The sequence below is a fragment of the Tasmannia lanceolata genome, unplaced genomic scaffold, assembly GCF_043159265.1.
Source record: "Tasmannia lanceolata isolate RefF3 unplaced genomic scaffold, GAP_Taslan_0.1 ptg000012l, whole genome shotgun sequence".
Lineage (NCBI taxonomy): Eukaryota > Viridiplantae > Streptophyta > Magnoliopsida > Canellales > Winteraceae > Tasmannia > Tasmannia lanceolata.
The window spans coordinates 39,681,219-39,706,027 of NW_027518689.1; the positions used below are offsets into that span (position 1 = coordinate 39,681,219).

The following is a 24,809-nucleotide window of genomic DNA, read 5'->3' on the forward strand; positions in this document are numbered from 1 at the left end:
CACAACATTCCCCTGAAGAGTGTTTGGATGTAGAATTATTAAGCTAATTTAAGCCTAATAATTAAGCTAATTTCCAAGGTTTTTTAGATTTAACCCAGAAATCTCATTTTGAGGGTTTTCTCTAAAAACTGACAGCTTGTATTTTCACACCCTTCTGTTTGTATTTTCAAGCTGTCGAAACATCATCACCCGAAGTTTTAATCTATTAAATAATTTCTCAAAATCAAGTGAAAAGAAAGCAAGAAAAATAACCTTTCATGTTTATTTTTTCACTTCACGCTTTTTATCTCAATTGGTAAATTTTTCTATCGGTGGGCAAAAGATGAAAACCATGAAATTATTAGGGAACGCTTGTTATGATCCCAGCTATATTGAACCAGTAGGTGCAATTAGCTACAATGTTGGATGGGGCTTCTAAAGGACTGCAGACTACTAGAGGGGATAATCATCTCTATTTTGTAATGGTCCTAACAAAGTGACATTAAGATGTTAGGAAAACATGAAATAATTTTCCTGAACTTTTTTCCTTGGAAAATCAATGAATGGAAGTGGTTGGGATCAATGGCGTTGCAGTGTTTTTTCCCCTAACCTGTGCATTGTCAGGCCCACTAGGTAGATACTTACAGATCCTCATTTTCTATGTCATAAGTTTTAGTTTATTGTCCTAACCCATCCATTGTTAGGCCCACTAGGAAGATACTTGCAGATTCTTGTTTTCCATTACATAAGTTTTAGACTTTTGCCCTAACATATCCATTGTTAGGCCCACTAGGTAGATACTTATAGATTCTCATTTTCTATGACATAAGTTTTAGCAACATGGCGCTGTTGTATTTCTTCTGTATCTCCTTGGGCGTGTTTCGCTACATTGTAATTCTTTTCCTGAAGGAAAAACCTTGAAAATCAAATTTCATCAATGCTTGTTAACATATTTTATGTATTTTATTTTTCAAGTATAAATTTTAGTCAAAGAGTCTTGTTAAGGTAAATACTGAAAGGAGCATATGAAATAGAACTCTATCCATGAGGGGAACAAGATAAAAAAAAAAAAATTGATCATATTTCTCAAGACTGTTCAGCTATTCAGATGTTATAGGTAGGGGTGCAACTCGGGTCGGGTTGGGTTGAGGCCAACCCTAACCCAACCCAAGATAGCATTTCCTCAACCCTAACCCGACCCAACCCGAGCCTCGGGTTGAGGAATGTCAACCCTAACCCAACCCGCCTCCAAATCGAGTTGGGTTGGGTTCGGGTTGAGTCGGGTTGGGTTTGGGTTCATCTAGGGCCAAATAGAAAAATACAAGGAAAAAAAAACATAACCCTAAGAAAATCATGAAAAAAAATAGAGGGAGGTCGGGTTCGGATAGGGTCGGGTTGCCGAAAATAAATCGGGTTGGGTTTTCCCAACCCTAACCCAACCCAACCCAATAAAATGCCAACCCAACCTGAGCCAAAATCAGGTTGAACCCGTTGGGTTCGGGTTGCACCCCTAGTTATAGGCAAGCCAATCTGAGGAATTGTGCACTTCTTGGATCTCAATTTGCAGTCCAAATAGATGTTTCAACCACGATGCAAGCAAAATATTGTTAAGAGTTTCCAAGCAGATTACAGGAATGTAAAAGAACTTCAAATAGAATTAGCAATAAGATCAGAACCTCATGTCTTAGCTGCACAATGCAGCCAAAAAGCAACCTTTAGATTTCTATAATACAAGTAACAAAAAACCATGATAGACAAAGAACTTTACATAAGCACTAGCAAATCGAACAGCCCCGTAATGAGTTCTTCACACGCACGCATATGAGTATGTTCACAGATATGCATATATACCTTAAGGATTCAAGGGATATTAGACATACATCAAACTGTATATGAAGAGGAGACTTAGGTGCCATCAGTATAGAAAGTACTGTACATATATGTACACGAAGGAAGCGAACCCCATAGACAGCCTAAATCTTTTGATGGTCCAATGACTGAGATCCAGCTTGATTAAGTAGCAAGTCTTTAATTTCTCTGTAACGCCTTAGCTCTTCAAATGCGGTATTCGCAGTGGTCCTAGACATGAGAAGAGATGGAGACATGAGCCCTAAATCTGAGGCAGTGTTCTGTAGCTGCCCAGCCCCAGGGTCTAAGTTATTGTCAGTTTGAATGGTGGAGGCATGTGGAAACTTTGTCGAGTTGGAGCAATCTTGGCGGAGTGGTGGGGCGGTCTTCAGAATGTGAACGAGGGCACCCACGGCAGCATCTTGGGAATTTCTGACTGGGAAGAGAAGTCCAGGTTCTAGAGCCTCGCTCACATGTTCTTTTCCATCAAAAGATTCGGCCCTGTAAGCATAAAAAATGTGTCCGGATGTTGAAAATTGCTCAAGATCAAGCACTCTCAAAACCAAAATGTGTTGCTCACATGCATGGCCCCCATGTGCATGCATTTGATAGAGTTTAAATGATTTTTGCATAATAAATCAGGTCCTGATTGGACTCTGAAATTACGGCATCAGTTGGCAAGAGGTAATTAGATAACCCTCACCTATCAAGTTTTTTGAAAAATGCATCCAAAAAGAATCTCCATTTTCTGAACACTCTAAGGTATAATGGGTAGTTTTCTTGCAAATGAACCAAAAGGCACCCCTTGTTGAGCTGTTCTGTTTATGGGCCTAATGCCCACAGGGGCAAATGGCATCCCAAGAACCGAAAGGGTGGCGGATTTATACGTTCTCAGCTTTACAAATCAGATCCAGATTGGAACCTGAAATTTGGGTATCTGTCAACGAGACATCAGCTAGATGGTCCTCCTGTGCATTGAATTTTGTAAATAATGCCACCCAGAAGAGTCTCCCTTATCTGAACACCTGGTGGTAATTGGATGCAGGGGAGAATTTTCACTGGAATTTTTTCTTAGAAAATCTTTTTGGGGGAAACTTTTATTTCACTGTTTGGTTGCTTTTCTCAAAAAAAATAAAATAGTGAATCTTTATTAAGCATGTGTGGCATATGTGCATGTGATCCAGACCTATCATTTGTAAGCGCACCCATCATGGATGGGCCAAGGCCCAGAAATGACATTGACAAGGTGATGCAGATAGTAGGCCAAATAAGTGGCATATTTGCCCATTAGTTTTAATTTACATGTTTTTAGTTTTCACTGTTATTTAGTTTCTAGAATTTTATTTTGCATGTTATTTTTTAGATTTAGGAGTTTTATTTACTTCCGATGGAATTTTATTCCAGTTGCCTATAAATAGGCCTCATGTATTAGAGATTTTAAGTTTTGGATGATTAATTGAATTGAGAGCTTCCCCCAAGATCTCTTCTTGTTCCTCCTTCCACTTTTTCTCTCCTTTTCTTCTCCTAATATTCTTCTATTCTTCTCTTTTTCTCCCCTTTCTTCTATTTCTCTTCCCTGTCCTACATCAAATTTGGTATCAAAGCTAAAGATCCAAGTCAGACGCTAATTGATCCATGCATAAGTCACACTTGAAATTTTTTTTTCTCCCAGCCACAACCCACGAAGCAGTTCTCTTTTTTTCCCTCGGCCAAACCCTAAAACCTGAAACCCTTTCTTGATTGTTTGCCCTTCATCCCTTACCCCAAATCAGTTCCATAACCAAACCCTAGAAAACCCAAAATCACAGTGTGTCTTAGGGAGGAATTAATCTTTGGAAACCATATTCTTAAAAAAAAAAAGAAAAAAAGAAAGAAACACCCAACATCCATTGCACAAGGCTTAGTCCCAGTTCTTTTTTCAACACTACAACTTCATCAGTTCACTTTTACCCTCGTCATGTGGCTACAAACCACGGTATCGGGGGTTCGAATCCCTCCTCGCCCAACCTCGTCCCAAAAGGGAAAGACCTTTCCTTTACTTATGGGGGTAGGAAAATCATGATAGGGATAGCAGACCCAAAGCTATGGAACTTGGGTGGTCGTAGAGCGGGATTGACAGAAATGAAACTTCGGGCATCGTCGCTGTCATCTTCACCATCAGCTCTCTCAGAACCACCATGACTGCTACGCTGCCCTTTCTATTATGATTGCAGACGAGCATACCCTCATCTCCGTCTCCGCGCACAGCCGCCGACCCTTCCCGCTGCAAGCTGCTCCATAGGCTCTCTTTCCACTTTCGTGGGGGTTTAAAAAACTCACGAGTTTCCATTTTGTGTGTTTCCTTTGAAAGCACGTTTTCGTGTTGGGTGTGGGTTATTCAAATAGAGAAAGGATAGTGGAAGGAGACTTTTTCTTTTCCTATTTTGACATAATCTGAAAGTAGCAAGGTACCCCTTTTTTCAAGCAGGGGAGAATGATACATAGAGTAAGCCAATAAGTGGCATATTTGCCCCTTAGGATTTATTTCCATGTTATTTAGTTTCTAGGATTCTTATTTACATATTATTTAGTTTCTAGGATTTTATTTTCCATGTTATTTAGATTTAGCGCTTGTATTTACTTTCCATGGAATTTTATTCCATTTGCCTATAAATAGGCCTCATGTATTAGAGATTTTAAGTTTTGGATGATTAATTGAATTGAGAGCTTCTCCCCGAGATTTCTTCTTCTTCCTCCTTCCCCTCTTTCTCGTCTATTTTTGCTCTCCTCTTCTCCCCCTATTCTTCTTCTATTCTTCTCTCTCTTTTCTTCTTCTCTTTTTCTCCTCTTTCTTCTATTTCTCTTCCATGTCCTACATCACAAGGTAATCATAACAGCCAATTAGAGGATCTTTATGCATTGAATGTGGACCATGGGTCAACTTCAGGCTCCTATCGTGATGGAACTCACCAGATAAACAGTTAGATGATGTACATCCAATATGGGAGCAAAAATAAACTAAAGAAAACTCAGATATTGAACCCAAGTCTAGACAAAGAAATGGTCCCAGAGTTTAATAGGTTTTAAAAAAAAATAGAACCATAAAACTAAACTGATTGGGTGGTACTAAGGTCATCTAGTGGATTTTGATGGAATAGGAACAGAACATAAAAGAATAACAAATGCCAAGACCACATGAAAGGAAAACATGGAGATTTAACACAGATAAAACCTTGGTGCCAAACTGACCGTGGGGTTTTAAATCAGAACTCCCCTCTAGATAAATCTAAAAACTTCTCCAATTGAATTAAATAACCCAACTTAAACAAAAGACTTCCTAATCATTAAAAAAAAAGACTTCGTACATAGCCCAAGTGGTACGACCACTTATTGCAAGGAACAAGTCTGACAAGACTGTTTGATTGCAGTCAAACAAGTAATAGACTTGTCTTGACCCAAAACACATGCCCTCTACCTACACACTTCCTTGCCTCACAATCAAGTGGCCCGTTAACAAATGCTTGAATACTATTGCCTGAGCCGCCTACTCTCATTCTTGATCCCCCCCTCATTTCTCCCCAATAAGAAAAACTCGACCCTGATGATTGAAGGATCAGATCAGTCCTAATGATGGTCTTGGGCACACTGAATAGGCCCCATAGGTAGCATCTTCCGATTAAATCTTGGTAGGTTGGGGAAGCAATAGTGAAGAATAGATAAGGAGTTCAGTCCTCCAGATAACTGCCTTCAACGCCATGGCCCCGACACAGACTGTGGAACACGCTTGATTTGACGGGTATGCTTTGAGCATTCCATACCCATCTCCACCATAGTTGAAATACACCTTCCAAATACGATTGATTGTTGATTAAAATGTAGAGATATTGTACACCTCTTCGTACTCTGTGTTCCCAACATTATCATGGGCTATCCAGTTCAACCCGACCTTCACGTACTCAACTTCTATTCCTCCACCATGGTGAATCATGTCTTTCCACGGATATCCTCAATGTCTTTTGCAAATGTGTTAACAGCTGTCCTCTCCAAGATGGCTCCATCCCTTCAATGCATCCTTTTTCTTCTACCTTTGCCAAGAGTAGGCTGCGGGTGTCCGTCACCATAATGAACAGGTATGGCCAGATAGGGTCACCTTGCCTTAGACCCCCCCTAGTACGTTCAGAAAAACCCTGTCGGAGTTCCATTTAAGAGAATTGAAAAAGAAGCTAATGATTGAGTAATGATAGATAATGGTAGAAAGGTGATAGAAAGGAGTGAGAGATAGTAAAGCTTTCTGTTTATTTGCTCTGACTGCCAACTGTCAAGACCGACTTGAATTGCTGTCACCTGATTGGCTAGAAATCCCACATTTTCTTTTAGCCTCCTGAGCCGGCCAATCAGCTCCTCGAGAGAGACGATGTCTTCACTAGGAAAAAGGCCATTTTCTAAAGCTTCTAAGTATTCAGGAGGAGGTTAGATGACTATCAGAGACGTCTTTAGAACTCGCCGGATCATTCCCCCGGGAAGCTCTCAATCGACAGATTTTCTCAGTGTCTGTGGTACAAACCTTGAGCGGCTTTTAGACCCTTACTTGTCTTGCTTGGATGGAGGCTACTCTACGCTAGAAGTTTTTGAATCCCTCGGGATTTTTAACCTCTGTTGCAGAAGATTTCTTTTTTCTCTTGGGCAAGGAGATGTGGCAGAAAGCCTCTTTGGTCCCATTGGCCCCCACCGCGTTCGCATGCTGGCTCTCTGAGGAGTTTGGAAGATTGGGACACATGGGGGAGAAGGTTGGAATTTGGAGCTAGGAGAGCTCCAGGTCATAGAGCAGTGGAATCAAATCAAAGACCATTATCGAATGAAAGTGATTGGATGTGCTGAAAATGTAATTACAGAAATTTTGGCTCTCGCACCTTGTGCAGGAAGTACTCGTAATCTCGACACAGAGAGAATTCTAATTTAGTGTGGAGACCTAAAAAGATACAAGTTGCAACGTGTGCTGACGATCGATGTTTGGATATACCAAACTCTGTAGTGGACGATTTGAAGAAAAACCTAAAGAGTTGTCTTATTGGAACCTTAAAATCTGGTTCTTGGCTTTTAGAAGATGTTTGGCCTTTGGCTAAACACTTATGGGGCCTGCCAGAGATGGAAAAGCCCTTTGCCATTAGTACCGTGAATATTTTATTCCGATTCGATTCCGAATTTCAGGCCACCTCTATCCTTCGTCGAGGAGGTGACGCTTTTGGGGGATATCTTTCTTCTCTCCAGCCCTGGTTCCCTGCTTACAATACGGGTGCTAGAACAATTCAATTGAGGTTCTATGTATTCCACTTCATGCCTGGTCTGCTACTACGGTGGAGATTTTGGGATCACATCTGGGTCAATTTCTAGAAACCCAGCTTTTTAGGAATCATTCGCACTGTTTGGCTTTTGCTTCTACCTTGGTTATATTCCCTTCGTGGAAATCTATCCCTCAGTCCATTAACTTAAGGGTAGATTCTAACATTTATTCGGTGGGAGTTAAGGTGGTATATGAGGACAGTATGAATTATCTGGCGTTGTCGGTGGTGGGAGAGGCCAGTAGTAAAGACAATTTGCCTCTTTTTGAGGAATCTGTTCAGAATCCTGCTGATATAGGCTCACCGGCGGCAAATCCTCTATCGAAAAAGGTGGCAGAGGCTACCGGATGTGGATTGGAGCCGGTGGTGGTCCCCAATTCAAATTTTGAATTCTCTACCTACCCACCTTTCCCCTCTGTGGTCGCTCCTGTCTCGTCAGAAAGTAGGGAGGATAGGGTTCGGGGTCCTACGAGTCTGCCATCTGTAAAGAAATCAGTTTTGGTACACCCTCTTGGCACTAAAAGGAAGGTGGGTAGAAAAGAGGCTATCGATACTTTTGGCATACAGTTGGCAAAGGATTTAAAGGTCTTAAAATTAAAAAATAGGTTTCTTTTGGATGGGAAAAGTGATGATGTGAAAAGCACACACTCGGGTAAAGGTAAAACTAAAAAAGGCCTTGGGAAGGATATTCGCCTCTTGGCGACACATGGAGGATTATCAGTACTCAATAGAAAAATTAAATGTCTGTATAGAAGTAAGGAAATCAGAAAGAAGAAATGTGGATTCGATAGTCAACACCATCTTCGAACCTTTCAAGCTTCGCCTGCTCTAAGTATCCCCAGCAGTGACCATCTTAAAGATACAAGCAAAGTAACCTTTGGGGTAACTTCCTTGGTAAATGAAGATTTAGAACTTCTAAGAGATCTTATTAAATATAACGAGAAGTTGGAAATGAAGGAATCGCCTACACCGGCTGAGATTCTGATTTCCCCCCTTAAGAAACAATGGAGGAAAGAAACTGTAGCAGGTGCTCGAAACTCGGGGCTGTCTACCTCTCAGACCACTCTGAATATTGACGAGGAGCTTCACACCCCCCTCCGTAATCTGCCTATTTTAACAAGATCCTAGAAAAGGAGAGGCAAACTAGAAGGCGCCTGTGGGAGGTGGAAAAGCAATCGGCGATCTCATGTTTGGAAAATAGGCGTAACTCTCTTGGTTCGGGCAAGGATGGGGAGCGAGGCTTCCCAGCAATGGAAGACACTCAGCGAATACAGCAGCTAAATGATGGCAGTAATTAGGTTAAGGGTAAGGATATTTTGTTATCGCAAGTTTCTGATGGACCTGATCACCTAGAGTTGGAAGACTTTAACAATTTCTTAGCGATGGGAGATGTCCTGGGGATTTCTTATCAAGAGGATTTAGACAAGACCAGAGAATTATATCTTGGATTGCAATCCAGGGTTGCAGAGGATAAAGCAGATAGAGAAAAGGCGGATGAAAATAGAACCTAAAATTGTGAAGCGTTAGAGGAAATTTTGAGATGGTGTTACGATCTGATGCCCTATGTAGCCTGCATTGTCGCATAGAATTCCCAAGTTTGGCTAAACTGTAAGTTGTGGATCTATCTACTTGAGCTCTTAGGAAACGTATTTAATCATGAAAATTATGTCTGATATAAGCATTAGAGATGAGTTGGAAGGGGTGGGACACATAAATCTGGGTATTTAGTTTGGGGGTGGAGCGTATGATGTCGGTACCAGGTTTACAGGTTCGGAGAAAGAAAGATAGCTGTAAGGAATGTGATGCATGGGCTAAATTGGGTGATATGGAATCCTAAACCCTATGCGTATCAACAGCAGTTCTAGTCTCCCCATAGTTTGAGAGACCATGGTCTTTCGCTAGTCGAGGCTCTTCAGGCAAGGAGACCGTCATATTGTTGTTCTTGAGTAGATTATGATGAGGGACTAGAGCGATGAGTTAAAGCCATTATAGAATCAGGGATAGTTCCAGAATCATATGTAGTACTTGAGGGATGGAATGCTTGATTCATGTTTTCTCCATTTTATACTGGTTCTGGGTATGCCCAGCCCAGTACAAACTGATATTTTGTATCGCAGGATGGGACTACTGGTCCCAAATGCTTTGTGGATATTAATTAAAACTCGTCATCTTTCAGAAAAAAAAGAAGAAGCTAATGATGCATTCTTTAATCCATCCCCGACATCAGACTTCAAAACCTATCCTACTCTAGATGTAGTACAAAAACTTTCAATCAACATGATCATAAGCTTTCTCCACGTTTTTCACACAATCCCCTCTTTTCCTTCTCTTTTATTTGAATCAAGCACCACATTTGCTACAAGGATGCCATCCAGGATCTGTCTGCCTTCTACAAAAGTTCCTTGAAATTTGGATATAATTTTTCCCAATACCACCTTCACACTTCTTGCCAATATTTTAGCGAGGATCTTGTATGTGCTATGGACCAAACTTATGGGTTTGAAGTCCTTCAATTCAATGGCTTTCTACTTTGGAATTATAGTAGTGAAGGAAGTGTTGATCCCTTTCCTCGGTCTTCCTCTTCGGTGGAACTCCTCCAAGGAGGCCATTACACACTTTCTTATGCAACTCATAGTATCTTTGACGAATGCCCAATGTTATGAAAATCGGATTTGAATCGTAAATCGTAATAGGGGTCAAATCGCATCGGATCAAAAATCGTAAGATTCATTCAGAAGTATATATATATATATATATATATATATATATATATATATATATATATATATATATATATACATATATATATATAGGGAAATGATATTTGCGCCAAGGTGTTTCGATAAACAAGCGCTCCACTTGTTTGTCGTGTGGTATTTAAAGGGGTTTCAGAGGATATTACAGTTCTCAAAAAGCTCTTTAAACCCTTTAAATACTACATGACAAATAAGTGGAGCGCATGTCTATTGAAATACTTGGCGCATATATCATTCCCTATATATATATATATATATATATATATATATATATATATGGGAAAAGTGAGCGTACTCGGTCGAGTAGATAAGCTTATCTACTCGGTCGGCTAAAAACAGTGGGGGCCCACATTTTTTGGGTGATCCAAAACATTCATTTGAAAGGTCATTACATAGATAGGGTGTCCACAAAAAATTAGCCCCATAAGATCATCCTAACCCATCCAACTGTGGAGGGGAAAATGGGCAGATTTGTGGACAAACTGTGTCTGTCCATTTTCCCCCATTTTCCCTCCACATTTGGATGGGTTAGGATGATCCTATGGATCTGATTTTTTGTGGACACCCTATGTAGGTAAGGGCCTTTCAAATGAATGGTTTGGATCACCCAAAAAATGTGGGCCCCCTCTGTTTTTAGTTCGACCGAGTAGATAAGCTTATCTACTCGACCGAGTACGGTCACTTTTCCGATATATATATATATATATATATATATATATATATATATATATATATATATATATATATATATATATATATATAGAGAGAGAGAGAGAGAGAGAGAGAGTGAGTAGAGTTGCTGCACTCGAGCGCAACTTTTAGCTGTGCTCAAGCACAGAAACAGGGGTGGGCCACATTTTTGGTGGGATCCAAACAATTCATTTGATGGGCCCTTTCATGGGTAGGGTGTTCACCAAAAATCAGCTCCATTGGATCACCTTAGGGTGTCCATTTGTGGGGCCAAAATGGACAGATTTGGGGACATATTGTATCTGTCCATTTTTGGCCCCACAAATGGACACCCATCGGTGATCCAATGGAGCTGATTTATGGTAGGGCCCCCATCCATGATGGGGCTGTCCAAATGAATGGTTAGGATCACCCCCCCTCCCCCCCCCAATGGCCCCACCCCCCTGTTTCTGTGCTCGAGCGCAGCTAAGCCTAGCTGCGCTCGAGTGCGGCAACCCTTTTCTCATCTATATATATATATATATATATATATATATATATATATATATATATAGAGAGAGAGAGAGAGAGAGAGAGAATAAAAAATAAAAAATAGCCAATTATTCATTTTTCATCCAAATTCATTAATTCAAATAGAAACTACCAAGATTAGTCATTCAATATCGTAATATGATTTGTATGCTAATGCTAACAAACTTGACCAAACAAATCATCTACTTTTCATCCAAACCCATGCATATTGGATAATAATCTTAAAAATAAAAAAAAGTAAATCGTAAATCGTAAGATTATTATAATGGGTATGGCACCTTATTCTTTATCATACTCGCTATTGCGAGCTTCACTTCCTCCTCTGGGAATTCCCCCTCTATCCATTCCATATGATTCCGATCTAGGCTCTTGAATGATATTCTGCTTAGCTTCGATCTCCAGTCAAATTCGGATTTGTACAACTTTGAGAAATACCAAATGGTTGGATTTTGGATGCCGGCCTTGTCTCAATTAGCGCTTCACCATCCTTTAAGCAGTTGATGGAGTTAATGCTTCTTCTTGCACTTGTTATTCTATGGAAAAATTTGGTGTTTTTATCCCCTTCCTTTAGCCAAGGGGCATCCAAAATAAGGGTTCATCTTTTTGAGCTTCAGTTAATCCTCCCATAGAGACCCCACTGCCTCATGAGGACGTCCGATCCTTGCTCTGATACCAAACTAATGGCAAACCAATATGTGAAGGAAAGCAAACTTGGGAAACTCAGATTGAAACCTAGGGTGAATCTGGTTGTGCACTCTAGCCTAGGCAAAGAACTAACCTAGAGTTTAACAAGTTTTAAAAGAAGCAATAAAACTCCACTGACCGGTTGTACTAAGGTCACCTAGAGGACTTGGATGGAATAGGAACAGATCTAACATAGAAGAATCGGCACTTTAAGGACTGCATGAAAGGAAAACATGGAGGTTTAACTCAAAAATAGAAACCATGGTGTCCAAAACCAATAGTGGGATTTTTCTAACAAAGATGGAAACTAGGACTTCAAAGAAAACTGATCGTTGGTTTGGAAGAAATTTTTAAGACTCTTATATGACTAATAAAATTAAAAATTGAGAACAAAAGATCTAAAGGTAAAGCTAATAAGCTATAGAACAAAAGCCATTCAAAAAAAGCTATAGAAAAAAGGAAGAAAGAACTAGATGATCTAGAACAAAGATAAACGAGAACTAAGTAGAAATAATAAATATAAATACCTAAGATAAACTAGGAGAAATATGATAGCATCACCCTAACACGGCCTAAGGCATCACCAAAAGGGAACCCTGGGCATCACACCGGTTGCATGTCTGAAGATTGTTGAACTAACCTTCCAAATGTTTCTTGATGCAAGGGAACCTTCCAATTCATATCCAGATCTAAGTTTCAATAATGAGTAACTCCAGCCTCCAGGCATACATGAGTTTATCTAGTGCAATATATGCTAAAGGTATCTTCTTAATCTAACCAAATATAATTTGACAACTAAAATTCTCAATTCTTGGGAAGTGGGGGTGACTTTCATACTATATAAAATCCAACATTATATACGTAGAATTGTTTGGAAGAAAGTCATGGCATAGCATTAAGGCAACTAAAATTTTATTTCAATTCATGTGTCAAAAATTTCTGAGCAAAGGAGCTCCTTACTTCTGTGTACCATAAAGTGCATGCTTTTATCTTCTAAACAAACAATTTCTCTAGTTGAAATTTGAACTAGTAAACCTCTAAATAATTCAAGACTAAGTTTTTGGTTCATATTTTGTTCTATTTCTTAATTCCAGTCGTTCTAAACACTACCATCAGTTTTCCAGATGGATTCGATTCACTACGCTCTCATCGGAGAGTCCATATATTTTATCAACCCCAAGCAAATGTGATATTGTCATACTGATAATATTATCCAATGCCCTCAAAATCAAGAACAACATGCAACTTGGAGACAATCTTTCCAAAAAAACTCAAAATAAAGAATCACGCAAATAATAGTAGTTATTTTTGTGTAATTAAAAATGAATTGCTGCTGGGATCTCAGTGAATTCAAGATTGATTTATATCTCCAAATACAAATATAATAACAAGAATCCTTAAAATCAAGAAGTAATGGGTAACCAATGATTTTCCTGAATAACTAAAATACACAGTTGGGATCTGTATGGACCAAAACTGGTATGTGTAACTCTTGATTATAATGATGCACAACCTACTTCAATTCTTGAAAAAAATTATGTGAAGATTAAAACATTGAATAAAATATCCTAGTCACTAACCTTTGCGTCGATGCCATTCAAAAAAAGAAAAAATCTTTGCGTCGATAAAAAAACCACATGCTGAGATTTGTTATAAAAAATCAGTCCTAGGTTAATTACAACCGTAGGTTAGTCCTAGGTTGATTACAACCATAGTTAGTCCTTTAATATCCTGTAGAGATCTAGTACATATCTTTATGAGTAGAAGCTCCTTCCTCCAAAACCCTACAAAAAAAAAAGGAAAGCTGCAAAGCCAAGAGAAAACTCCCAACTGTTTCTTATTATTCACGACAAAAGTTCCTCCCTAAACTGGGTTGACATTCCTATTTATTTTTATATCCCCTCTCAATGACGGCTGTTTTGTAATAATCCCAAAGAAAATAAAAGATTTTAACCCCCCCTAAAACTTACAACTTCTACTCCCCTAAAACAAGTGGGCCCCATCCTTTCTAAAACAAGCCATTAAAAGCAAGTGGGCCCCATCCTAACAACTTCACTAAAAGAAAATTAGAAGACAATGGGCCCTATCACTTAAGACTTAATTAACACATAAAAGAAGTGGGTCCTATCCTACTACTCAACTTTAAAAAACCCAAAATAAGACACTATGGAAATAACAAGTAAGCCCCAGTTCCAAGAGAAGTTGCACTCCCCTTCCAACCTACGTGTGTTCATTCTTTGCAATTGCATCAGTCATCCCCTCTTGAAAAAGAACCCGTCCTCAAGTTCTTGTTTTCATGTGGGAGAGAGATATGTTTGATGTTAAAGAAGTCGTTAACACGCAAATCTGGAGGCAGCTTTTCTTTATACCTTTCTCCATTCTCAAGCTTATGCCTAGAAAGGCATATGATGTTCTTTCCCTAGTCGGCACTTGAATCATCTTTAGATGGAATTAATGTGAACTTCACATATTCCATATGAAATGTGTAGAGATTCTTCATGTCATCCTGCATAGCTTCAACAACTTGTGTTTTAACCTGAGCCTCAAACACTGTCTCAGTTTTATGGATGTGCAAGGTATTGTGAATAGATGGCTTCAGCCCACTCAAATATCTCGCAATAAGCTGCTCTGGAGTATACCCCAATTGATTCCTCACTAATATTTTATAGAACTCCATGTATTGAGCCACGGTCTTTGATTACTAGGTGAGCTTATGGATCTGCTCATACAATGTTTGTTTGCACTTAAATTGCAAATAATCCCTCTCCCATCAACATTTTCATTTCTTCCCAGGTGGCAACTACTAGTAGGAACAACTGAGCTCTCTGTATCTTGACAGATTGCCACCAAGACGATGCTTAGCCTCTGAGTCTCAAAGCTACCAGGGATACCGTTTTATGCATAGGACCTCCACTCTTCTATTGTCATCACCAAATTCAAGTACTCATTGTCTTCAAACCCACCTCTGCTAATCTCTACTTGTTCCGACACATTCGGAGTTTGTTGAAATTCTTGGTTACGCATGAATTGAGCAAAACAGCCCCAAACTGTGTGAATTGCTCCATGGTCTCCTTCATCTCCATATCATGTTTTTCTCCAAGTCGCAAAATCAATTCTTCCTGCCGTTAGTTCAACTCCCCTTGTTCCCGAATATATTCATAGCTCTGATACCACTTGAAGTTTATAATACTATCCAAAGCCCTCAAAATCAAGAACCAATATGCAACTTGGAGATAATTTTTCCAAAAAAAAAAGAAGAAAACCCTCAAAAACAAGAATCAAATAGCAATTGTATTTTGTAAAAGAATTTAACCCCACTAAAGCTTACGACTTCTATTCCCCTAAAAGTTGTGACTTCTTTCCTTTCTAAAACTTGCAACCAAAAGAAAGTAGACCCCTTCATAATAACTTAACTTCACTTTAAGAAAATTAGAAGACAGTGGGCACTATCACTTAACTAACATAACCTATAAATAGCTGAAATAAAATAAGTGGGCCCTATCACTTAACAACTTAAAATAAAACCTCAAATAACACCCCTATGGAAATAACAAGTGGGCCCCAATTTCGTGGGAAGCTGAAATCCCTCTCATCCATTATGTGTTCATCATTTGCACTGCACCAAAACATTTTCTTCCTATATCGTGAAATATTACATTGCTGAAAATGTACCATTCTTTGATCAGAAGCATGTTCACTTCTTATTCATGACCTCATCATATTAACCCCACAAGTTCTCTATTTCAAGTTTTAATTGGTTATTATACCTTCTACACCTAGTCATATTTGAAAGCATACTCTATTAGAATTTTAGGTTCTTGGGATCATCCTTTTATTTTTACTTTGAATGACTGCAAAAACTTTTTTACTTTGAATGATTACAAAAACTGTGTTAAGAAGCAATGAAATACAAATACCCGTTGTTGGCCAAGATGATCAATAGCAAGAGCAAAAGAAAAGCAAAAGATAGAGGAGCAAGGCTTCAAAGGATGCCTCAAAAGGGGAAAAATCTCTAACACAAAGTCCTATTAACTCCATTACAGGCGAGATCACCGGCCTCTAATTTAGCCAAATAGAGGGCATGCTGGAACAAGATATGATGTCCCCTATTGCATTCTAAAACTTCTTCGACGGCATCCACAAAAGGAAAAGGAGGCATGACTAAATCCATCGGATAACATTGGGTGAATTACCCTCCACAATTGCCATCTATGTAAAAGATGAAGTAAGGAGCTTCACACCACACCTCATAGCCAACACATCGGCTCCCAAAGAATCCATTACAACCCTTAGACCTGAGAATGCAAATCTGACACTATGATCCCTTATCATCGCACCAAATCATGCAGGAGGAGGAAACCCAATGGTTGAACAACAAAGTTCAGTTTTAAATGACCCAGAGACAGATGAGTCCGCCTTGGCGTCAAAGGATCATGAGCAAGGTAGCTTTGGCAATAGAACTCCCATGCTCCAAACTAGAAATGCCTTGAAAAACATTGGAATTAATGATCCATTAATCACAATGCTGAATACCAAACTTCCAAAGCTGATGTGGATTTCATTCTTCCAATGAAAACTCTTCGATAGAATTCCTTGAACAAAATCTACAACAGAACAACAAGACATGAATGATGAAGTGTCTTTACACCTAATCGGCTAAAGGAAGAAAAGCCAATACTCAATCAATTCACTGATTGTCCTTGGCATGACCCAAGTAACCCCAAACAACTGCAGCACAAGGCTCCATAGCTCAATCGCAACCTGATAATGAATTAGAAGATTATGAACATTCCTTGCAGTCTATTGTGCAGATATCTTGTATTCTAGCATTATACAGGAACCCTTCTATTTTGTATCTGACCAACCCCGAGTTTTAGTGCTTGTTTCTTGACGTTTTGCTGCTCATCGTGTGCGATCCCAGTTGAGAAGGTATTTCTAGGTTTTCTACGCAGCCAAACAGCACAAAGAACACCTATGAAAGATAAATCAATTAGGATTAATAAGGTGATTAACTGTGAGAATCTTTTCAAGGAATGTTGTAGTAAAAAGCCAACATGTGAGGGGGCCTAAAAAACCTATATCGGAGCTGATGGAGCCCAATGTTCATTTCTACCAGCAAGATGACAATAGAACAACTTCACCGAAAAGATGTCCAAGGGACACCACTTCCAAATTCTCCAATCTCTACCCTTTTGCTTAAGTATAGACTCCAATTTACCAATGAGGTCCATCATCATGCTCATTTTCCACTCAAAGAACAATTCCTCCTGAGATGTATCGTCCAAGATAATCTATTGTAGACTCTAACATACAAGTCAGACACCCATAATCCTTGATCAATGAAAACCCGGTAAAAATCAGGAAAGGAATCCGTAAGGGGAGATCATCCGACCAAGAGTTAATCCAGAACTTTACCCAATCATTGATTCCAACCCTATAGGGGAAGAAAACATAAGGCTAAGAACCCCTCAAGGAGAAGCAAATAAAAAATCTCTAGGGAACCCCTTGCTAGCCTATCGGCATCACTATTAGCCGATCTTCTTACACGGTGACAGGAGATGGAGGAACCTGCTGCTCAATCCATGATCTCGTCAATCCAATGTGTAAACCGCCAAGGGTGGGAAAGGCTTCCCGTTAACCATCTGATGACATTTAGGGAATCGCCTTACACTATCACTTGATCCAGAATGCTCGACTCAATAAATCTGATACCTTGAAGAACTGCCCTTATCACCGCTTTGTTGGAATCTGCTATCCCAATAGGACCTAAGAAAGCCCATTTCGTGGCACCACTCTCATATCTTAGAAGGCCACCTACACCGGCCGGCCCAAGTTTCCCCAAGCTTGAACCATCAAAGCTTAGCTTTAGAGAACCTTGAGGAGGGTCCCAACTTTGAAACCTATGCTCTCTTTGCTCTCCCACTGCAAAAACTTCCTAACCATGCAAAGTTAATAGGCAGAAACAAACCTGAAGCTGGGAAGGGCCCTCACCCAGGAAATGGTTAAAGAAATGACCTTTGTGAAGATGAATTGAGGACTTTAACCAATTCCCAAAAGACCCGAGCATTTCTCTCTTTCCACGTAACCCAGAACCCAGATGTGGTTCCATATTTCTCATTGAAATAGGGGATTTTATGGGGGACTTTTATCCAATCCCAGATAAATTTTTATATTCCTCACTGAAATGCCAACACCGCTTGCCAAGGACAATCATATTTGTTGTCTTAGCCTTCTAATACCCATGCCCCCTCCTTTTCATGCTCACAGCCACCTCCAAATCAACAAGATGGTATTTTCAACAGTCCTTAGAATCATTCCACAAGAAATTCTTTTGGGGTCTTTCTAAGCCATTATCTACACCCACTGGGCATTTGAACTGTGAAAAGTAGATCGGCGTGTCAGCGAGAATTGCCTTGATGAAGGTGATTGGATCGGAGACCAAATGTCTTGCCAAATGTTGTTGAGACCACCTTGATCAAATGATCCCAGGCCCTTGATCCATCAAGCATTGTTTATGGATTCACCAAGAAAAGCTAAATCATTGATATTTGTAGTCCTTTATCCTAAGCATGGGATTCTCGTTCAGAATGGGACCAAAACCATATACATATGCATGTGTGTGTGTGTGTTTGTGTGTGTGTATTATACATGTGTCGGCATGTCAACAAGAACTGCCTTGATGAAGGTGATTCAATTGGAGACCAGATGTCTTGCCCAAGGAAGTAGGATTCTTCCCTGGGAGCCTTCGATTCCCGCTTTGATTCCTGTTTCGATTCCCGCTTTCGATTCCCGCTCTGGCAACCTTGAGTAGGATTCTTCCCTGGGAGCCTTCGATTCCCGCTTTCGATTCCCGCTCTGGCAACCTTGGTCTTGCCAAATGTTTTTTAGAGCACCTTGATCAGATGATACTAGGCCCTTAATCCATCAAGCCTTGTTTATGGTTTCGCCAAGAAAAGCTAAATCATTGATATTTGTAGTCCCTTATCTTACGCATGAGATTCTCGTTCGGAATGGGACCAAAACCATATACACGTGGGAGCAGTTCTGTAATGATCATCAAATCCATCCACTTCTCATAATATTAATCTTTTCTTCATGCAGTATTTATGAAAGTGGGTTAAGAATTCAAGTCAGAAGCAATGGGGTCTAATGGACTATTTTGGCCTTTTATTCCTTCTAATAAGACTGTATGTCTGCTCCAAGTTACTAAAGAACATCAATTACTGGCTAATTAAACTTTCTTCCAGATTGCCTGCTTTCAGCGAGTTAAGGAACAATGTGTCCTTAAGTATGCTTAACAGAAGCATTAAACATTAGCTCTAGTACCAGAGAACTACTGCGAGCAGTGTTTCCTCGAAGAAACTAGTCAATAATCCCATTCCCATGAAAAGTGACCGTCAAACTTCCTTTACATAGCTTCAGATCTAGTTTGATCGAAAATGAAAACTTATTGAGCCAACTGTAGGACTAGTGACAACTCCATTTCGGCAGAACCAACTAGCAACTTCCATCAAAGTAATAAGCAACTGTTGCTTCCAAACATGGTCTTGCAAGCTAGCAATTGTTGAGATAAGTCAGTGTTTGGTTGCACAAACGCTATCCATTGGAATTTCAAATGCTGACAGCTGCCAATTCCTCGTTTGGTTGCAAATATTGCATTGAAATTCCAGGAGACTCCTCAACAAGTTTCAGACATAATTATTGCTTTTTTGCACATATGGCACCCATGTGGCACTCATGTCCCCCTTCTCAAATTCAAACCAAATTCTACCAAAAAAGGTAGAATTTCGTAGAAGAATAGTGGAAAAGGTGCTCTCTCTCTCTCTCTCTCTCTCTCTCTCTCTCTCTCTCTCTCTCTCTCTCTATATATATATATATATATATATATATATATATATATATATATATATAAAGCAGACGTAATGACACCCCTGCTTTTTCCACTACTCTCCGACAGAACTGCCGCAACCAAACACTACTTACCACTATTCCAATATTCTTCGAGTGGTAATTCTAGACAAATCAAATGCTTGTCTCCTCTCTTTTGACTTCTTTTTCCACTACTCTCCAAGCTACCCCACGCAACCAAACATAGCATGAAGTTTGAAGGAAAGTTGGACAACGTACTCAGCCTATCCTATAAATTTCTCTAAGTGCCAGCTACTTGACCTACTCAGCCTATTCCGTAAATTTCTCTAAGCACCAGCTGCTTGACCTACTCAGCCTATTCTATAAATTTCTCAACGCGCCAGCTGCTTGACCTACTCAGCCTATTCTATAAATTTTTCTAAGCTCAAAATTAGATATAACATTGTGTCTCAGCTGGTTAGCCCAAAAATTTCTCTAAGCGCCAGCTGCTTGACCTACTCAGCCTATTCTATAAATTTTTCTAAGCTCAAAATCAGGTATAACGTTGTGTCTCAGCTGCTTAGCCCCTTGCTTATGCTCAAGTGTAGATCATCAACAATATTGTCACTTTCACATCACACAAACATTTAAAAGTGAAAATAATTTTGGGTTTGTGAGGCCTCTTTTGTGTTCCATAATTGCGAGGATACTCCATTTGCAACAAATATTTACAGATTTAAGCTATGATTTAGCCGACACTTTGAATCCATTGCCGACACAAGTGTCCGACACGACACGCGTGTCGACACTCCTTTGGACACGTTTAAATGTACTGCTAGGAGTGATAGAGACTTAAGAGTTAATGTGGGCGTGTGGACAGGTTTTTGTACCATGACAAGTGTGACATTCTATTTTATTATTGAATATTGTATTTACCTCTTTTATTATTAACTCTTGTTTTAGCTCTTGTTTAACTAATATGTGTTGTTATATCCCCTCCCCTAAACCTAAAACCCTAAACAAACTCTTATTCCAATACTATATTCATTGTAGCACATTGGTCTCCCTTTCTCGTTGTATATTGGAGACGGAAGAGAACTAGATTAAATTAATGTATGCATTGTTATTTGATTATCACATGTTTGTATTGTAGTTGATTAATTCAAGAATTTATTAGTTTATGAAATGAATACCATATTTATATTGGTACAAATTATGTTAGTAATCAATAATTTTATGTGTATGAACGTGTCACGATTTCTAGATTTGTAGACATTGTCATGTCAGACAACTCATATCTGTGTCGAAACTCGACACACGAATCCGTATCTACAAATCATGATTATATATACTCTCCATGTTAGCCGTGTCCTAGTTTCTAAATTTTGGGGGTTTGCCGTGTTCGACACTCCGTGTCAGTGTCAACATGCGACACTCGTGTCCGTGTCCACAAATCATAGGATTTAAGCTGAACAATAATAACTTACAGGTGGCATAAAAAACAATATAATGAATGAAAAAACTCCACCAGAAATTTAAAAGAAATGTTGATGCCTTTACCTGGGAAAAAATCATGCGATACTGGTTTCAACGAACCATGTCAACCTTTCAAAAATACAAATATTCCATATGCAAGCTAGAACTTTGTCCCCTATAACAAATGATTGAGAATAGTACTGAGGATTTATGCATTCAGAAAATCCAGATATTCTATATGCTGACTAGAAGTTTATCCTCTATATTATAAGGTACAGGGTGGCAGGGGTAGAGATATGAGGCATGACGAGCACAGTCAAGATCAAGCATGGGTTCAAATAACTCAAATTGTCAGGTATAGGGACATGACTAGGCATGCTACGAACAACATGGATAAAGTACCCATAAATCACAGCTTAAGCCTAGGGACTTGTATGCTTCTAAATTTAAGAAGAATAACTACTGCCATACATATTTATGAGTATCAAGTGAACAGGGCAAGATACGAAAAGAAAAAGGGCATTCATTAATGAACGTTCCGACACCATACCTGTTACGCGGATCTGTTATATCATCATCATCCACAGCAAATGGACAGACAAATTCAGAATCATCAAACTCATCCTGGAAAGACAACCGACTGGAACTCCTAGAAAATGAGATTCGTGGCGAACTGCTGGATGATATCTTCACTCCGGACAAATTCCCAACTTCGTCTTTCCGAAAAGGGAGTTCCTATAGTAGACAAACATATACACGTCAGTATCAGTTGATACACTAATTGTGCAGAAGTACAGCAAGTGTAGTGTCATGAATGCACACCTTTTGAGATTTTATGCCAGTTTGAAACTCTCCTGATCTTAATGGATCTTGTCTTGTCTGATATTTACTACCAGGTGGAGAGCTCTGATATACAGCGCCAAGGGAAATTTGTGCTCTGATATTGTCGGAGTGAGAAGAACACCCGGGTCTCATTCCTCTTCGAGAAGAAGATGGCGGCAGGGCATTGCTGAGCAATCCCGGACTTCTCCCAAGCCTGGCAAAAGGTATGCTGACAGGAGCACTTTCAGTGCGCTTAAGAGCCTTCGACAAATGACTGTTGGGCAAATAGGTCGGCGGAGAAGGGGAAGGAGATGGTGAAAAAGGAGGTGATGACCAACACTCGTCAAAACTCATATTATTTTTGTGAGCTAAAGATACATTACTTGAGCATGGTGTATCAGGTGGATGATGTGGTGAGTTAAGGGATGGCGAAACATTCATATTTACATGACCTCGAGGTGGGAGGCAATGGGGATTCGGATTAGAAGAAGGAAAAGCACGAGAATCCAAGTATGTTGGTGAAGGTGAGGGAGATAATGAAGGTGAAGCTCTGTGAAGGTCATTACTCCAGCTATGTCGTCTTGCAAATGGCACAGATGACAATGTCCCAGGTGACCGTGACATTAATCCTACCAGTGGAATAGAAGGCAACCTCTTAAGACGATCAGTAGTCGGACTCCCAACGTAATCCGTTATAAACTGTGGGGACAATGGTGTTGAAGGTTCAGAATTCACATCCGAAATTGTCGGAAGGTATGTCACAGACAGGCAAAGCCTACCATTATATGTATCCACGGGCACAAAACCAAATTGTTGCATCTCTGATTCCTCTCTACGCGTGAAAGGCTCGACAAAGGAAGCCACCTTATAAGCAAGGCTAAACGGGTGGAGTTGGCCCGACGAATTGAGGTCCCGAAAGAGTTTATACGCCGGTAAGAGCCTAACCATCACATACAAAGACCGCAACAGTATTATCGACTTCTTATAGGTCTTTCTATATACAGAAGGAGCGTCAGATAAGTGAGAACTAGTACCACCAGTTTTCTTGCTACCAATACTCAAATCCCTCATGCTACTCTTCCTACTCTCATACTGTAAAACCCATCTCTCGATAACCTTTTCGCTTCGCAATTCAAACTCTTCCTGCCCAGAATTCGAACTATTCAAAAACTGATCATTCGATGAGAGATTCCTCGAAAGACCCCCTTTCAACATTGGACCAATCAAATTCAAATCCGAATTAGCTGGCCTTCGAACGAGAATCACGTCGACTACCAAAGGTTCGAGATTGCTCTGATGCCAGAGATCCAAGTTCTCCAAAGAGGCCGGGCACTCTCTTAGGGCTAAATTGAACCATTTATCCCTCGGCCTGACACTCGACGATGAAGACGAAGAAGATGGAGATGATGCAGTCTGCTCTCCGCTGTAATTCCGTGAAGAGACATACGGAGACCTAGACTCGAGTATAATGTGAAGACTCTTCGCAAAGAATTCGGTAATTATCTGCTCAATTTTTGCAGGTTCTGAGTGGGAATTACTTGGTGAACGCTTCATAATTCTCTTGTGAAAACCACAACTTCTTGATAAGTAAACGACCTCGAATACCAAAATTCAACTATGAATCCCTATCAAAACCCTAGATTTGTATCTACTAAATGATCATGAATTCCAAAATTCGACTGTCAATTCCTAAGAAAACCCTAGAATTGTATCTGAAGACCAATCAGTGCCATGAGAGAAGGGGGGAAATATACTTGCAGAGAATTCGAAAGCGCCTTTTGCCGAAACCCTAGAAAAGATTTTTTTTTTTTTTTTTTTTTTTTTTAAAGGCAACAGAGATTACGAACTAAGCAGCTGATTTCAACGGTGTAGAAGATTCAAAAGAACTAAAATCAACGAATTACAGCTAATGATATGAGCAATTTTAGAGGAAAACGCAAAGATAAAAAATTAAAAAAAAAAATGGGGAAAGACGATTAGATAAACCTACCCAAAATATGACTGGATTTTGACTTCAAAAGCGCGTTTAATTTTCGAAGATCCTTTTTTTTCCTTTTCTGTTGAAATTTATGAAACCCTAGTTATAGGAGTTTATGTGCAGAGGATGTAGAGGAGGAGAAAGAGAAAGATGCAGTGAATAAAAATATATTTACGGAGATAACCCGACTTTTCTACAAATTCCGGATGAGTCCTGGGAAGTTTCCACAAGACGACAGGATAGAAGAAGAGGAAGCAGGGAGACTGGGTCACTGGAGAAAGAAGTATCCTTTTGGGAAACCGGTAGGATAATTTGGACGATGATCTTTTCGCCCCCTCCGTAGGATAATGCGCCCCACTTGTTAACGTGACTTTACGTCAAAACTCGTTAAAGTCTGCCCACAATTCAGGTTAAACGAGGGGCGCGTTATCGTATGGTGGAGCGAAAAAATTATCTCCCAATTAAATTACCTACACGTGCACAAGTTTATATCGTACGGTGGATCATCAGGATCCGATCTGAACACTAATTTTAATTCGATGGATCCATATATTCGGAATTTGATAAGGGCCCCACAAAAAAAATATAATGGATCCAAATTCAAGATCGGGAGATATATCTGGATCCGATTTAGGGTCCAACGGGCTTCTAAAATGTACTCACTATGTTGAGTATATATTATAAGGATATCCTAGTAATTTTATTTATAACATGTGTTGGTATAAATTATAGAGAAATTATACCGGCCCAAAAAAACAGTGGGGCCCATATATTTTTTTTTAGGTGATCCAAGCCCTTCATTTGTTGGGCCCTGATGTATTGTGGAGTTTTGAAGTGGATGGAACAGTATAAAAACCTCCATGGATTGGAGGGTTTGGG

General features: G+C 39.6%; 1 protein-coding gene across 1 annotated transcript; it reads right to left on the reverse strand.

The window, feature by feature from the left end:
• Positions 1-1,616: 1,616 nt before the first annotated feature.
• Positions 1,617-24,108, reverse strand: LOC143888186 (Autophagy-related protein 13). Its single transcript, XM_077392529.1, has 4 exons — positions 23,943-24,108; positions 21,953-23,741; positions 21,681-21,865; positions 1,617-2,328 (listed from the first exon to the last, which is right to left on the reverse strand). The coding sequence occupies exons 2-4, from the start codon at positions 23,504-23,506 to the stop codon at positions 1,953-1,955; spliced, it is 2,115 nt and encodes a 704-aa protein (XP_077248644.1). The 5' UTR covers positions 23,507-23,741; positions 23,943-24,108; the 3' UTR covers positions 1,617-1,952.
• Between the last annotated feature and the right edge of the window lie 701 nt (positions 24,109-24,809).